Source organism: Lissotriton helveticus, chromosome 1_2 (assembly GCF_964261635.1).
Source record: "Lissotriton helveticus chromosome 1_2, aLisHel1.1, whole genome shotgun sequence".
Classification (NCBI taxonomy): domain Eukaryota; kingdom Metazoa; phylum Chordata; class Amphibia; order Caudata; family Salamandridae; genus Lissotriton; species Lissotriton helveticus.
This window is the reverse complement of record NC_136058.1, coordinates 273,631,353-273,649,672: the sequence shown is the minus strand read 5'-3', so window position 1 is coordinate 273,649,672 and position 18,320 is coordinate 273,631,353. Positions and strand designations below refer to the sequence as shown.

The 18,320-nt window shown below is 41.7% G+C and overlaps 1 protein-coding gene across 2 annotated transcripts in view; it reads left to right on the top strand.

The window, feature by feature from the left end:
• SLC6A9 (solute carrier family 6 member 9) overlaps window positions 1–17,441 on the top strand; it is a 672,432-nt gene extending 654,991 nt beyond the window's left edge. For both annotated transcript variants that reach the window (XM_078671718.1, XM_078671719.1), the window contains one exon: window positions 16,670–17,441. In XM_078671718.1, coding sequence (XP_078527844.1) covers window positions 16,670–16,876 — 207 coding nt within the window. In that variant the 3' untranslated portion in view covers window positions 16,877–17,441. The remainder of the gene's footprint in view (window positions 1–16,669) is intronic.
• The last annotated feature ends 879 nt before the right edge of the window (window positions 17,442–18,320 follow it).

Genomic DNA, 18,320 nt, shown 5'->3' with positions numbered 1-18,320 from the left:
GTACTGACATTTATTTTGGAACTTGAAATTTAAAAAATGAATAGATGGATGTATTTGAAAAACATGCTAATTATATTTTTTTACAAGTTTGATTAAAGCATTATTTTTTAACATAGTAGTAAATTCGGTTTTTATGTAAATAGAATTTATTTTGTGGTTCAGTTAGTCATGGTTCAAAACATAGTGGTTGGGATTTATTTGTTGTTTAGCTTTCGTGGTTTAGGCACTCGTGATTTCAGAGGTAAGTAGGTATTTAATCATACAACCGCCTGAAACACTGCTCAACCCTCATCCTTGCATGGATATCCAGTACCTACCTGAAGCTGAACCCCACAAAGTCAGAATTCCTACTATTCATCAAGAACAACAAGCAACAACTGATCCAAACCTGGCTCAGTGTCATGAACCTGGATGGATTCAAGCCATTTTCAAGCCTTTCAGATTAAAAGTGGACCCCAACCTCATCCTCATTGAAGACAAATGACCCAGTGCCTGCTTTTTCCACTGAAGTCAGTGAAACATTTCCTCCCAGAAACGGGATTCTGCACTGCTGTTCAAGTCTTCATTCTCTTGCATCTGGATGATGGAAACACCCTGCTCCATGACCTGCCGTCTCCACATTGACTTCCAACATGCCACAGCGCATCTCATAGAAGGCCTGAAAAAATATGAAAACCTATTCCCAACCTTGATGGAACTCCATTGGCTCACCTTGTCTTCTTGCACTGTCTTCAAAACCAACCATTTCTCTTACGAAGCCATCATGACCTGTAACCCCACCTGTCTAGCCTGCAAGTTCACCAGCTCACTATTCCCTGTGGTGAACAACACACCTACAGCCAGGTGGAGGTGAAATGTGAGACACAGAAAATACTGGTATTTCCAGATTACATGTGACCAGTCCAAATAAAACATAAATTGAAAGTAATCGGATTGAAATAGGATTCACTTCTTTGAACACCATGGGCCTAGATGGAAGAATGGCCAAGGGAACCAAGAGATCAGAAGCGTCGGAAGGAAAGAAACAATAAGCTAGAACAGGAAACCATGAAACATAAAGAACCACAACAGCCAGAAAATAATTCAGGATGCATAGAACTGCAAACAAGAAACGGCAGGATGTGATGACTTAAGGAGCCCATTTAACAGACAATTCGACAGACATAGAAGAGACTGACATGAGGTGAAGCAGACCCAAAACTAAAGCTAGACATCTGTATATGGTTGTAGATCAACTAATTTTCCTGTTCCAATCTGACTGCACAACACAATGTCAGTAGATGGTTTGTGTGCCTACATGGAGCATATCCCATCGGGAGCCAGCAGTGATAATCTTCCTGGATGCTGAAAAAGCATTTGACTCACTGGATCGATCCTTTCTGCTTGTGACCCTGAATAGAATTGGATTTAGCCCATATTATGTATTCTGAATAATACTGTTATACACAGAACTTAGAGCATGAGACTATGCCGAAAGAATTCCAGTTAGGGACAGGGACAAGATAGGACTGCCATCTCTTTCCTTTGTTGTTTGCACTGATACTCCAGCTTCAGGTGAACACGTTCGGGAGGGGGGATGCATTCCCCCGGAAGCCAAGGTGGGATGGAGACTGGGATGGTGTGTTCTCGATGTTGCTGACAACATCCTCCTTTCCCTGGCCAACCCCTAACTCTCATTTCCTAGGACCCGGACTGTAACCTTTATGGTGAGTGTTTCAATCTCTATATCAAATCAGTTGCATTTTTCTCTGCAGCATGGTCTCCTCCAGAAGGCTGAACGTGCCCAATGAGCTTCACTCTAAAAAGGTTTATGTATCTGGGGATATATATGCAGCTAAGAACAAGGAGGAGTTTTTAAAGAAAATTTGATGTAGTGTTTATCTGGTTTTAGAGTAGATATAGACAATTGGTGAAACCTTCCAAAATTTCTGTTAAAAGTTTTTAAATAAAAAATAAAAAAAAAGGTTAGCGCTTTAAAACATGCTGTTTTACCGAAGTTCCTGTATGCACCTTTGAATACCCCCTTTTTAGATCCTGGAGCCTTATTTTGCGACAGTTGATGTGTTATGTGTTCAGAGAAGCTACATTAGACTGTTAAATAGGGGCAGGTCTTCCCCTGAGTGGCCGATGCCAGACCCAGGAAGTAGTTAAACGTGGCAAACACCCACTTAGAAGATGGACTGGAATGATATCACTTCGGTGACCTGCACTGTGGCACTCAAAAATCTTTTGTGATTTGCAGGACTTAAAGAAGTTTCAGAAATAGGGCCTAATAGTGATTTCCAAATTAGGAAGATATTGGGGGCCTGGAACTCATCAAAATCTTTGGGGAATTCCACGAGTAATCTGAATTATCAAACCCACAATTCCACAAATATACGCAGGTATAAACACTCTTGCAAAATATGCTGAATATTTGGTGGATGTACAGAAGAGTCACTTCCCCAAAAATATCAGAATTCTGGCAACTCCCATACGAAAACACACCATTTCACAACATACAATATTGGTTAGTAACTGACTGGAGAGATTCGACATGCGAGAAGATAAATGGTGAGAGGATGAAGGAATACTAGAAGAGTAGGATTGAAATAAAGCTTGTAGATGTCTTAGAGAAGTAGCAATATGGGCAGACTTAGACTTATTAAATGAAAAGAGTCTATAATACTCGGACTCTCTTATGAAAATCAGAAGGGTGGAAATTATATGTGCCTCAGAGGTTCTAAGGCAAGTGGGTACATTCATACATACACTTTGGGATTGTCATATGACACAACCCTTTTTGTAAGATATAAAACAATGATTAACTATGGTGATAGGTTAGGAGCTAACAAACCCCAATTGATGAAACTCTGCTTCAGGGGAGACATTCGCAGCTACTTTGTAATCATGCACTGCTGGTAGCACAAAGGAACATCCTTAGACTGTGGAGCAGCCAGTAGGTTCCCACACCGGTCAGTGGAAAAACAATATAGACTGTTGTATGTAGCTAGAGGAATTGGTAAACACAGGCAGGGGGTGTCTGTGGAAATGTAACAAAATGTAGGACCCTTGGCAGTAGTCCAGAGAAGAAGTAGAATGGGCCCACCATGAAAATTAATAGAGACTGAAATGATAACGGCAAAACTGACACTGGGTACGGACGGATTGTCCTGGGCTGGGAAACTGTATAGGAAAGATGAATACTCCTATACATTATACTATAGTGACAGGTTCTAAGGTGAACTATAAGTTGAATCAGGCAGAAGAAATCGAATCTCTGTGATGATGTGCAATTTCCTTATATGTTTGAAAATAATATATATTTTTTTTTAAACATCTCTATACATATGCAACGATAAAATATACATACATAAAAAATCCTATTTATGTACCAGTCTGAGTTTAAGATTCCGTATTTTCGTATGGAGTATTTACAGATGCATATCTTTTAGAATTGTGTTTGTATCATGAGTTTATCCACAACTATTCTGTTAAGCCTTATATAAAATACAGAAATATTTGGTCTATGTACCAATCCGGAATGAACGATTCATTTTCTTTGACTTAGCCTTTGTATTACAACAGTAAATGGTACTGCAATATTGGATTACTATAATATGAGCAAACACAAGGAGATGATGGACCGAGCGTGGAAACTTTTCAGACACTCACCCCCAGACACAGATCTGGGTCGAATCCATCATCATTCTTTAGCTCACTTCGCCACCTCAGTTCAGACTTAGCCATATGCAAATCAGTTTTGCCCCTGTGCCTCCTGGGAACAGTCCAGCCCGAACTGCCAAGCCAGTTCTTCTCTGAACCGGAAACCAGCATTCTGGGACCGGTTTCTGGGTAACACCCTTCATCAGCCAGACTAGCTTGATTCCAGTGGCAAAGTGAGCAAGGGACCCACGTCTGGGGATACCCTGCCAACTTAGGGCAAAGAAAGCAAACACAAGGTGTGAGTATCTTAAAAGTTTCAGCGCTCTGTCCATAATCTCCTTGTGTTTGCTTTGTTCGCCCTAAATTGGCAGGGTATGCCCAGACGTGGTTCCCTTGCTCACATTGCCACTGGATTTAAGCTAGCCTGATTGATGTTACCCAGAGCAGGTCCCAGGATTCTTGTTTCCGGTTCAGGGAAGATCTGGCTTGGCAGTTTGGGTTGGACTGTTCCCATGAGGCACAAGGTAGACTGATTTGCATATAGCTGGGTCTGAACTGAGTTGGCAAAGTGAGCTAAAGAATGATGATGGATTCAACTCCGATCTGTGACTAGGGGTGAGTGTCTGAAAAGTTTCAGCGCTCCGTCCATCATCTCCTTGTGTTTGCTTACTATAATATGAAAACAGTTTTAAAATGTAGTCGTGTTTTCTTTATTTCTGCAATACCACCAAATACCAACAATAAACCTTGGCAATACCAGACAGTGTACTGCTATAGTACCAATAGTAGTTTATGATTCTACTGCAAAGGGAAGTAATATAATAACACAAAACTGTAATGTTCGTCACCATCGTAACGCATTATCTTAAAACTTTACATTGTAGTATTGATTTGAATTACACCAGTACTTTCACATCCCACTGTGTCTATAATGTAATATGTTGTCAATGTAATATTGTAACAGTCTGTTATGAGGGCACCATAATACTACTTTTTATTAATACAAGGAAACTAAACTCTAATTATAAGGTGAGACTGTAGCATTTTATTGCTTTGGTGCCAACAATGTTACAAAAAGTCTTCCTACATTTCTAATGTAATAAAAAAGTACTTGTATAATATTATAGATCTTTGTCACGGCAATAAGTACTGATCTGCGATAGTAATGATGGTACTGTGACAAAGCAGTGCTAGGACTATACCAATGTTGAATTGCTATGGTCAACTAATACTGTAGCAAAATAGAATCAAACAGTATTGTTATTGGATTGTAATATGTTAGTTCTGTTCTGTTTAGAAGACGGTACTTTAGGAACTGCATTAATGAATATGTGACGTTACAACACGATGATTTACATCGCGGTACATTACATCGCAGTTATTACAACGCAAGTCGTTACAACGACTTGCGCTGGAGGGCGCTGGACTTAGGAATAGTATGATTTACTATTCCAACTCCAGCCTACGTAACTGTAGGAAAGGTGTTGGAATAGTAAATCATACTATTCCTTAGTGTCTAGCGCCATCCAGCGCAAGTCATTGTAACGACTTGCGTTGTAATAACTGCGATGTAATGTACTGCGGTGTAACAACGGCGTTGTAAAGATTGTTTCCCTCATTAATAGAAGCATAATGGTGTGTTACTGTAGAGCGCAACACTATATTGTGGTGCTACCTAAGTGCAATAGCTCCATACTTTTGCAGCGTAATGTTCTCAAAATACAACAGGGTAGTGTAGAATTAATGCAAAGGCATGCTGATTTAGGACCATTATATTTGAATATCATCTTGATTCAGTATCATAAAACACTGTTGTATTATGACATTCTTGTTCTACTACCTTAGTATTGCCACAATATAGAAACGCAGGGCAGTAATAGTGTAATATTCTACTTACTCAATAAAGTTCTACTCAACACTATTTTTGTAGTAGTGTTACAATATAAAATTATTTCAGTAGAACAGAAACACTAGTAATATGTCTAGTACATTGTACTGTTGCGGTACAAAATGTGAAACCCCTGCCTCGCATGCAAGGGGCAGTTCATGTTTCAGTTTCCAGTAAATGTAGTATAAGCAGTAAATTAAAGGTTACTATGGGAAAGAAGTTCCATAATATAGTTTATTCAATCTGACACTACTTTAGTACTGTAAAACTGTAAGTTTATTCTTATTTATTTTTGTAATTTCAAACGAGCACAGTTTCCATAAGGAGTTATGGACCACTGTGCCTACTGAATGAAGTCAAACGTACACCCTTTGCAACATTAATTAATGCGTCTATGACTTCCGGTAATGGCATTACTCTGAGTCCCACTTTCTCGCTTTAATTCATAACAGTTGAAGCTTTTCCCGACACCAACCCAACGAAGAGCCATCCAATAAAAAGCCCCTTTCCTTGTTATAGCTCCTGTACAGTAAACAAGCTCACAACCAACCTACTTGTCAGTTATTCTGTACTGAGAGTGATTATGAATTAAAGAGATTTGAACTCAGAGTAATGCCTTTACCCAAAGTACTAGAAGCATTACCCTTACATCCCTCCCTCCCTTGAATTCATAACAGTTAAGAGGTAACAAGCAAATCACACAGACAACTGACAGTGGCAAAGAAAAGAACCAAGATTTCATTAAACTGAACACAAACCACCCCTATTAAATCATAGAGGAGAGCACTCTGTAACCAAATAGATAATTTATGCAAGAAACTTGCGAAAGCCTATAATGCTTCGTAAGAGTAAAAGGGTCAGACAACATGGCTGTCCTACAAATTTCAGCAATTGAAGTCCTTGAAATTCTGCCATTGTGAAAGACATACTGCATGTAGGCCTGCCCTGAACCCCTTCAACCTCATATGCCTTAACAATCAGAGCTCTCATCCACCAGCTTAAACTCAGTCAGTCAATCCACTTTATTCGATTAATTAAAATCATAAAAGTACATTGTAAGATTAAACAAAAAGAAACAAATGCACAAGTAAAAACATTTTCATAAATTTATCATACATCATTCAATATTCATAAAATACCATAGATGGATAAAAACAGTTAAAATCGTAATTCAAAAAAGGCCGAATAGTTATACAATTGATAAACTAACACTTCTTTTTCGTTTGATACGTACGGCTGCTACAAGAAAACTAGAGATGACAAACATATCCAAAGGGTTACTCAGCATTTGTAGATGGAGCAAAGCAGGTCTAACTTGCAAAAAACCCTTTGCCAATCAATATAGGGATTAAAAACTTCCTACCAATTTCATTAAAAAAAAAATCACAAAACATCATAAAGTGCATTGTGTCTTGGACGGAATGATTGTCACATTTACAGGGCTCTGCATCCTCTGGATTAGACCATACAGGGAACTCACTCAAAGTGAAGTGGATAAAATTAAAACAGAACCTAGTCAATAACCAGAGTGAAAGGCCCTATTCACCAATTTCAGATAGGGTTCAATAAGCAAGGTTGATTTAGTTAAAAAGTGAGCCCTAACTAAGGGCTTCTTCGTCTCCTGTTCTTCCCGCTCCATCATCAATAAATTCATAAAGCTTACCTTAACCCACTCCACATCTTCCTTACAAATTCTGTCTGGTGATTCAAATAGTTCCGGTCGCCCCAATTTAAAAATCATGTGCTTAACATAGGACACCCACTTAATTTTGCTAGCTTTCTCCAGTTTGACGCAGTCCCAGAGGATTTGATGATTCAGGGTCAATTCTGGGTTAAGCCAAGTTTTAAGCCAGCACAATAACGGGACAGTTCTTATAATGCCCGAGACATAGACCTGCCTCAATTCTTGATGTACAGAGAAAGTTGGGGTTGACTGGGGTACAGACAAAAGTCTAAGAAAAAAATTATTTTCAACTTGCTGCAACCCATCCTGCTGTTTGAAACCCCAAATTAAAGAACCATTGGAAGCGATAGCAAGGCACTTTGAGGAATATACCTTTAAAATGGCTTCCACCGGCCTGGCCTCCAGGCGCTGGGCAAACCCTAACAAGGATGATGTAGATCTTGAGGCCGCATTTTTTAGAAATTTCTCTTGGGGAACCCAGGAGCCTCTCTCGTCAAATAGGACTCCAAAGTATGTAAATGAAGACACCCTAGTCACTTCCACCCCATTACAATAAAAGGCCTTAGTTTTCCTGTAGCATTTACCAGTGGTCATAATATGGGATATATCGGTGTTAATAATCAAATCCAGTGACCTCCTATAGGCACCAAATGCATCCCATAGCCTCTGGAGGCCTATCGCGGTCCGTGCTAGAAGTATGGCATTGTCCGCGTATAGGAGAACCGGTACCAAACATTCTCCTACACACGGAATGTCCGGGCTCACCTCTGCAAGCGATTTATGCAAAGCATTGGTGTATAAGGTGAAAAGCAGGTGGGCCAATATGCACCCTTGTCGGACGCCCCTCTCAGATTTAAAAGGCCTAAAACGTTTGCCATCCTGCGAGATCCTAACAGACGCCAAAAGGTCCCGATGGAGATCAGCCAAAAAGTAAGCTAAACACGGCTCGATCCCCATTTCTATCAGGATACTCCACAGCTTTGATCTGTTAACCAGGTCAAACGCTGGGGATAGGTCCATAAATGCCATCTGGAGGGATCCTTTTTTAGCTATTGTGTATTTGTTCATTAACAAATAGAGGTTAAGACATTGATCCATGGTGCTTCTACATTTCCTGAAACCATATTGTAAATTGGAAAGGATCTTGTTGTCATTGGCCCAGTCAGATAATTTCGCTAAGACCACCTTACCCAAGATCTTTACCGCTGAGTCAATCAATGATATGGGTCTTTAGCACTGCAGATCCCCTCTCTGACTTTTTTAAAAACAGGGATAATGGTTGAATGGGACCAGGAAAGAGGAAACCCTTGCGACCCAGAGGCGTTAAAAACATTTGCCAATATTTCTGGCCAAAATTTGGGGTTAGATTTAAATAAATCTGCTGGCACTCCATCAGGGCCTGGAGCTTTATTACTAGAGGTCTCCTGTACTCTCAATATCCGCCACAGAGAATACAAATGGCGCTACTGGCCAGACGGGGGAGAAGCATTGGGGAGGAACATGATGTCTCAGCTGAGCCATGGATTCCTTTAAAGTGAGCCTGCCATGTTCCTCAGAAATATTATTATCCTGTAAGTCATTCTCTATTTCCGAGAAAAACGGGGTGTTGACTATTGCCCAAAATCTGGAACTATCCTTCAACACCTCCACGGATAGGAGAGAATTTTGAAAGCCTTTGTCTTAATTTCAGCTCAAAGTCAAAACTGTAGACTTCTCATCTTTCCTTACAGGACCAAAATCCACAAAGAAAACTTCAGTCGGTCTAAAAGGCCGAACCCTTTCCAGATAGACGAGGAGAGCCCTCCTATTATCTAGAGTATCCAATCTCCTTTCCTCATCTGAGTAGGGAGAAGAAAAAACGTTTTGTGGGAGAATAAGCTCCTGCTGTTTGTGAAAGGAGGAAGTGACCTTCGGAACAAAGGAAGTAACCGGAACCAAAACCACCCTGTCCTGAAGTAATCTACAGAAGGGAAAATTGCAAGACAAAGCCCCTGACTCCCCCAACCTCCTTGCAGACATCATTGCAATCAGGAAAAAAGTATTTAAGAGGCAGGGACTGAAGATCAGCAAGATCTAAAGGCTCGAAATGCAGCTTAGTGAATGCCCGCAACACTATGTTCAAATCCCAGGTAGGAAATGACAGTAACAAGCTGGTGCCTTTATTTGCTAAACCTTTTAATAGCTTAGAAACTAGACTTCCATCATTTGTCAGATTTCGTCATGGATGCCTAAAGCCCGGAGAGCTTTCTATTGAACTTAAAGTAGCGACAGTCCATTCTAGCCTTGACCCGTCCTGCAAAAATTCCATAATCAACATTAAATTAACAGAGGTAGGATCCAAATTCCTCTTCTCTTCTCTTATTACCGAGAAAAGGATTTCAAATGTCTATTATCGACCAACCTTCAAGCCGTTAGGTGAAGCTTCCATAGGGTTTCCTGTCTGAGCACTGAAATTCGAGATGAGAAGGAAGAAGAGGCAGGGTCCACTCCAGGGACACTTTGATAGCAAGCAATAGATGAAACCAATTGGCTCTGGGCCACCATGTAGAAGCAACTAGCAACACGTGAGCCTGAGCCCACCTCACCCTAAATAGGAATGATTGAAGAAGGAAAAACAGCGGGAAAGCACACACCAGGGTCCCTGTGCCTTGAACAAAACGGGATGCTGAAGTATGGACAAATCGTACTAGTCAGGATATCTTTTTGAATGGAGCTTTCTTACCCACCTCTTTCTTAGGAGAAAATTACCTTGGCTGATACTTTTGTCTCCAGAAGGTAGATGACTTATACTCCTTACGTGGAGATGCTATGGCCCACTTGTCCCGAACTTTCTTCAATCCAGACTCCCTTTATAAGTGAAGACATGTGTGTGATCCTTCAATGCCTTAGAAATCATGGAATCCAATTGTTGACCGCACAGCATTTTCCATTGAAAAGCAAAGATTTTTCACCCATCTCGGCCTTCCATTCCCTCATCCATACACTTCATCTGGCCGCTATCAGTGCTCCACCTGATATCACCGTCACCCTGATCACATCTGAGAAAATTTCAGCTAACAATCATGCCTGCTCCTCCATATCTGCTAGCAGCTTCCAGCACTCAGGCCCCTCCTGTTTTGGCCACTGCCAGTATGTCAAACTCCTCGATTTCCAACCGGTCAGTATAAACGGTATACATGCTTGCTTTTAGGACCAGATTTCCTGCCAAGAGCACCTTCTTCAGACCGGAGTCGGCTTTCTTATCAGAGGGATCTGAAGGGGCACAGTCCTCCGGATTAATCAAATTCCTACCAATCAGGTTCACTAACATAGCATCCACTTTAACGTTATGAGTAAGAATGTCATTATCCTCAAGCAAATAAAGGTTTTGTAGAAAGCGAGGAACCACCATCATATCCAAATCCTTCTCTTCCTCCATAAGGATATTCTTAATGGATCCACGGAAGAACACAGCCACAGCACATGGTTAAATATACTATAGAAAAAGAACCTCACCACCTTCATCCACATGAAAAGAAGGGAAACCCAAATCGCCCCGAACATGTGACAAAATGTCCTATATCTCCTCTCTCCTAAAGTATTTTCCAGATCAAGTAGAGGGCTTATCAGAATCTGAATAATCCATCTCTTTCCTTGCAGAAGTGGAACTGCGTCTGCACTTAGTGTTAGCCAAAGCCCTTAAAATTGCAGCCTCAATCATGCCCTGCACATCTGATTGCAACATGAGGCGGGACACAAGTAACTGACTCCACTCTCCCAGGACCAGACCTGCAAGCCTCCTTATTTGACCAGGAAGAATAAATTATATGTTTCCTCTTAGCAGCCTTCTTACCCGATATCTTAAAAGATCGAAGTGCATACCAACATTGAAAATAAATAACCATTCCCCTTCCCTGAAAATTACTACATAGAGACTAAAGGACATACAAAAGAATGCCCCTAAAATGCTCTCATTTTACTGGATAAATTCATGCTCTGCACAAGGAACAAAAAGGTGCCCCACCGGGACCCTACCTTCTTTACCATTCCATGCACAGGATAGAACCCCTCTCCCTGCATGCATCGCAGCCAGTGTAATCCTCGACCTGGAAAACCTTGCCCCAGTCACCTTGGTGCTGGCATTCCCACTGCTGAGCAGCTGTACTAAGCCACCGCAGTAAACGTGCAGATCTGCGCAGCTCCAAATCTCCAAAAGCGCTGCGAACAGAGGAGAAATTCTTTCAGCAGAATTGTCTGCTCCATGTTTTCGATAAAAAAATAACCACTTCATTAGTCAACAAGGCCCCGCTCACGTCAACTGTCTGTATCTATAATAGAAGACAAAAAAAGACAGGAGGTATGACGGGGGCTTTTTATTGGGTGGTTCTTTGTGGGATTGGTGTCTAGTGGAGGTGTCAACTAACTAGAGAGGACGTAAGGGTAATGAAAGTATTATGAATTTAAATAACAGAAAAACATAAAATAATGTAAATAAATATATAATAACACAAGAAATGAGATACAAACACTACAAACAGAAACTTTACTGATAGTTTAAAGAAGACAAGATTGAATTACACATGAAAACAATATTTTTAGTGTATAGGTGTGAGGTTCCTTCTTAAACATTAGAATATTGGGGACATCTTGATTTTGCATTATAGGAACCTTTGTTCCCCTGAAAACGCTTGAACAACACCGCCATCTGTATGGGAATTCAGCATCTTCGGTCCATCATGGGTAATAAGGGAAATGATATTGTATTATAGTTTTATAATAATAATAATAATAATAATAATAAACTGAGTTTATAAAGCACCTGGTTACACTAGGCTAGTGTGTCCCCGCACTATGGTACAGGCCTATCAAAACCCCACATTGCCAGCATTTCACCCCATCCCCACAGCCTTGCCCCAGCCTTGATAGTACTTGGATTCATTTATTATACACTTTGTTAGATCTGGGGGTCTCTAGTTGGCAATGGTATTCACCTTTGTCCAAATAGGGACCCTTACTTCTAAGTCAGGATAAGGGGATTACACTCCTTAATAACCCCTGCTCACCCCCTTGGTAGCTTGGCACGAGCAGGCAGGCTTATCTCAGAGGCAGTGCGTTAAGCATTCGTGAATATACACAGTAATACAGTAAAAACACTACAGAAGGACACAACACAGGTTTTATAAAAAATAAGTATTCTTTATATAGACTTAACACAAGACCACAAACGACAAAAATCCACAATACTATTCTTAAAGGTGACTTAAAGATGATAAAACGTGGCTTAGTTCAAGTTGATGATGAATGCGACAAAGTTCTCAACAAAGTACGTGGATGCATAACGCAAAGTAAACAAAAGGCTCGCAAAAGGGGAGATGCGTCTGTTCCGTGATCCAGGGGAGATGATGCGTCGTGCCTCAATGCTTGCGCAGAGTAGGGGATGCGTTGTGTCCCTTACCGGTGCGGAGGTGAAGCGTAGATTCTCGGCCTGCGGGTCCCTTGCGGTGCGCATGATGGCGCCTTGATGCGATGCGATGATCCGGTTGCGATGTGAGAAGATGGCGCCCTTGATGCGATGCGATGACGATGCGTTGACGCCCTGGCAGCCTTGCGACGACTCTGTACTCTGTAGCCGCGACAGGCCCTGCGACCCGCTTCTCTGGTGATACGATGGCGACTCTCTTGATGGCGTCACGCTTCTCCGGTGATGCGACAGCAGGCAGCTTCGATGAACACACGCTTCCAGGAGGATGCTGAGAAGGCTCGCCTCTCCGGCGATGCGACGATTTCAGCTGCGGCGGCGACACGCTTCTTCTCGATGCGTCGCGCCTCCAGCTCCCAGCGACACGCAAATGTCTGTAGATCGAATTCCCAGCAAGGAAATTCACAGGGGGAACTGGAGATGAAGTCTTTTGTCCCTGAGACTTCAGCAGGAGGCAAGCACAGGTTACGCCCATGGAGAATATTCTGTAGATTATGAAAGTCTTTACAAAGTTTCTTCTCCTTTCCTTGGCAATGAAGCAACCACTGCAGGCCAACCCAGAAAACAGCACACTGGCAGAGTGGCAGTCAAACTCCTGCAACTTCCTTGGTTCTTCCCCTTGGTAAAGGTTTCTTGTTCCAGAAGTGATCTATAATTCTTGGGATCAGGGTCCCAATATTTATACCCCAAAATCCTTTGTTCTCTGAAGGCAGAGAGGCCTCTGCCCTAGTCCAAACCAGTTCCTGAGCACTTTCTTTACATGACTCTCTTCTTCCTTTCACTGTGCAGGGCAGAGACATCAGCCGCCCCACTGGAGGTGGAGCCATTGAAGGGAAGGTACAGCCCTGGAGCACTTTGTTGACATGATTCCTTCTCTCCTTTCACAGTGCAGGGCAGAGACATCAGACAGGCCACAGGAGGTGGAGCCAGCATTGTAGAGGGAAGGCCCAGCCTTATTCAGGTCCCAGGTGCAACTCCTCTCTCCCATCTAGATGCAGATCTCTCTATTCACCACTGGGCTTCCCCAGCCTGTCTCCTGGAATCTCCCAATCCCCCAGCCCTGTCACTCACAAACCCAGACAAGGAATACACAACCTAGCAGAGGCAGGCCTGGACAGTTAGGCAAGAAAATACCTACTTTCTAAAAGTGGTATTTTCAAACACAGAATATTAAAACCAACTTTACTAAAAGATGTATTTTATTATTCTAAGTTCAGGCATACTAAATTCGAATTTCTACCATGTTCCCTGAGTCAGTTAGGATTATAAGAATGTAATAATCTAACTGCCCATTCTAGCCTATGGAGAACAGATAGCCTTGCAATAGTGAAAAAGGAAAATGGCTGTAATTCACTATTAGAACATGCTACACACATCAGAGTATGTCCTACTTTATACTTACAATGCACCCTGCCCTATGGGCCTACCATAGGGGTGTCTAATATGAAGCAAAGGGAAGGTTTAGGGACTGGCAAGTGGGTGTACTTGGCCAAGTAGACACACTTTACAAGCTGCTTCTGTGGGTGGCACAACCAGTGCTTCAAGCCCACCAGCAGCATTTGATTTTCAAGCCCTGGGCACACATGGTGCACTGTACTAGGGGCTGACAGGTACATCAAATAACCCAATCATAGGATCACCAACTAGTACATCAATTTAACATAGGGAGCACTTCCACTGTGGCACTGAAGAGCAGTGGCACAGTGCCCAAAACATATAACCAGCAAAAACATATCAAAAGAGAGGAGGCAATCCGTCAAAATGGAAGGGAGACTCACACCAATTATGCCAGGTCTAACACACCTAATATGTGTTGAAGGAGCTGTTACTCATTTAGATAAAACATAAAACAACCATCTAATCTCCCTACACCTTCTCAGATCACCCGATGATGAAATCTTTATCATTAGGGTGTTTTCTAATGTCAGCTGCTTCCAGTTACTCAGTGAATAATTCCTTTGGTTGCTCGTCCCAATTGAGATAATCATAGTCCTCTCAGTATTACACTATATGTCTGCTATATTGTCCCTCTGGGTAGTCTGCTTGAATTATATGAGGTTACAAACTAAATACTGCTTACAAGAAGTAAATACAATAACTAAACAAGTAGTTACAATAAGTGCTGCCTACAACAGTTCTGCAGTACTCCTGGCATTCATTGATGTATGGGGGATTGTATCATGACATTCTGCTGCTTACACAGACTCTGCTCCTCACACAGACTCTTTTCTTTTTGTTTATAAAACCTTGGCATATATAATGATAAATCTGCAATAACATTGAGATGGTTTACTTCAGCAGACCGATCCCATACCTGATTACCCACCCTCTATCACTCTGCATTCCCTTCTGCTCCAGTAAACTTGGGAGTGTGATTCACAAACTCGGCTTCCAAACATTGAAAATGTATTAAGGTTTATGCCAGGGTCTTCAGCAATTTTTGACTTTGCAATAATTCCCAAAGAATGTTCTCAGAATTCCAGGAAAGATGGAGCTGCCGCCGATTTCTGGAATCAGTCACATGGGTGTCCATATACTCTTAGGTAACTGAGATTAATTCAAGAATTCCACCCATCACTTTTTTGTTTTGAATATATATGATTGTGGTGGTTTTCCTGAACATTCCCAACCTGAAAACAGAAGCACTTGAGCCCGGTCTAAAACACCACAAACCTGCCAGTGAGGCGATTTGCCTACACAGACATTCCCCCATACTGGCAGAATGTCAGTGTGTGAAATTACACTTACGAGGCAAAATCCCTTATTCCTGATTCTGATTCATGAACCCGGTTTCTCACTCATACTTGGGTGCGCACATAGCTTTTGTGAATCAGTCTTTTAACGTGTCAACAGGTTGTTTGATTCCATCGCAGCCTGGCATTGACTTCTTTTCAAGTTTCCTACAGAGTTGATGTGGATTTCACATAAGGTAAATTATGATATGAGCGTTCAGATAATTCCCTAAAGTTACTGTGAGATTCTAAAGGTTGTATGGGGATTATGACCACTTCCTAGCAGTCTAATACTATGAGACTGGACTTTTGTAATAAAAAGCTACCTATGATACTTCACTACAATTATATTGGACAAGTACTGTCCGATTTTCAATGCTGATTGTGTAAATTCAGCCTGTATTCACAAATGGTGTCTTGCCACTCATCCAAAGGTTTACTCCCATGCAGATATTTTGTGAGTAAATCTACCCCTCGGGTTGGAGATTGGGTTTTCTAGTACTGGAATGCGTCAGAAAATTACTGCAGATGTAAATCCCTTTACAGGTTGATAATGGAAATGAACAACCCCACAACTGGTGAACTTTAGGGGAAGGCATCTATTCACGGAAAACTAAATGTAAAATAATTAAAGTGCAAATACACTAACGCAAAGTAATTTTGGCTCCTACACTTGTACATGATGTACATTTACCTTTGCGGAAATGCCTTTTCATTAACCTAATATTCCAATCCAAGAGTGCTCTTGAAAACTTTTGTGAATTCGTAGATGTAACAAGAGAAGTTTTAAGGTATGGGCAAAGTGGGCAATAGCCCAAGGCCCCCACCTTCTAAGGGGCCTCTGGGAAAGTGAACTTATCTCTATTTTACTTTTGTCTATGTCTCTATCTCAACCTTTAACATATGATTCAATTTTGTTTGTCGTTATGCTATATAAATTAGCAGAAAATGGGCAATAAAATTCAAAGTGGTTTCAAACAGGGGCCCCGTAACATTGTTCACCCGGGGTCCTTGAATTCCTTAAGACAACACTGGATGTAGCAAATATACACCCATGTATAGGCATAAACATAACAGTGCATATTCATGCAATTTAAAAAATCCTACCAAAAGTGTTTATTAGAGGCAATCTGCTTGTGGTGTCCCACTGTGCTTATATAAACCTTGCTAAGTCTTTTTATAATGCAAAAGTAAAGTATTACAGCAGCAGTGACTTCTATGCTTTTTAATGCTTTTGTTATCATTATTTGTGTCTTCAACAGCGTTTGAAGAACGCGACAAAGCCAAGCAAAGACTGGGGCCCCGCCTTGTTAGAACACCGGACCGGGGCCTACGCCCCAGCGACCAGCCCAACAGACTCGAACTTGGAGACCCAGCCGCTGCACCAGGAGAAGTCGAAGAACGATGAGATCCGCCTTACCGTCCAGGGAAGCAACGGCTCTGTACACAGCCAGGACTCTAAAGTATAAAAAATATATTGTCACCGCTGGGGGGGAGAGGGTGCTTGCACACTGTTGGAGAACCTTCCCCCCAAGTCTCCCCCATCTCCCACATTCCTCCAAAAGGTCCGAGCTCCCTACTCCTGCGTCTCATCCTCCCCCATCCCCGGTGATCAGAAAATAGTTGCGCGGCAGAGACTTTTCCTGGAGAGGAGCCAGCCCTCTTCATCAGGTGGAGGAGTCTTCCTGGGACCCTTCTGTCCATTTTACTTGTGGACAGAATTTTACTTGTTTTTTTTATCTCCAAGGGGAGATGAGACCATCTCAGAAAGTCATATTCCTCTCTCCCTCTTTCTTACATTTATTTTATTATCTGTGTTTTTTGTATGTCTTTTAACCCTTTGTTTACAATGCAAAAAATGCAGTCGCGAAACCCAGGTGCCGGGCTCTGTTAAGAGGCCGTTGGTTTGCGAGGACCAGGTGCCATGGCTAAACGTGTCACCAGCATTTGATACGTCTAGGAACACTAGTGATACTAAATGTGCCAACGTACATGAAGCAAAAAAAACAAAAAAACATGCAGAAAAAAAGAAAACTGACTGCGAGCGTCACCTGTTTCTTACGTGGCCATTTGAGTGGCTTGTTGTTGTGAATGAGAATGGATGGAGCAATGTTTATGGCAGACAAATACAGCATGATCCTGTACACCACGAGTTATTCAGGTAGTCTCCTCCATGGTAGTATTGAGCATGTAAGTGTGGATGTGTGTCTGCAATACATATATGCACATAAACATATGTATGTTTATTAGTCTACATCTATAATAAACATATATATATGTATGCAATAAGCTGTTCATCTTAGGAATACCGGATTCTTTAACTCACTTCTACAGTGTTTGACTATCATCTTTATAAGAGTGTTAAAGAAAAAATCTTCCAGTTGTTGAAGCCTGTGCTGTCATGCTAGACAGCTCTGTGGACTGTGTGTGCTCTCAAGCCTAGAAGGTTTCCAGCACCAGCATTAACACATAAATGTCAGCATTCTGCTGCTTAAACAGAGTTTTGCCAAGTCCCCAAACTGTTCTTGGACTAGAGCGCTAAGAGCAGGATAATGAAGTACTTCTAGATGATTGAGTTTAATACCTTCAAACCTTGGGAGAGTGTGTGTTTGTATACAAAAAGTGCAGCTACAGATTCCCTTTGTGTGTTGGGCTGCATCGAGGGAAATCCAACTTCAAAGAGGGGGCTGGGTTCAGAACGGGCACTGCAACCGTGCCCTGTCACTAGGCCGCAAACTCCTACCTGGCCCCGAGTGGCGCTATGGGGTAGAAGTGCTTCTTCCCATTGTTCTGCATGATGATGTCATGGATGACCTGGAAGTAGTAGTAAGGCTTGCATTGTGACGGTAGGAAGGAACCGATATAAAAGGGTTTGCAGACCTAAAATAAAGGGAGTATATATGTCCCTAATTT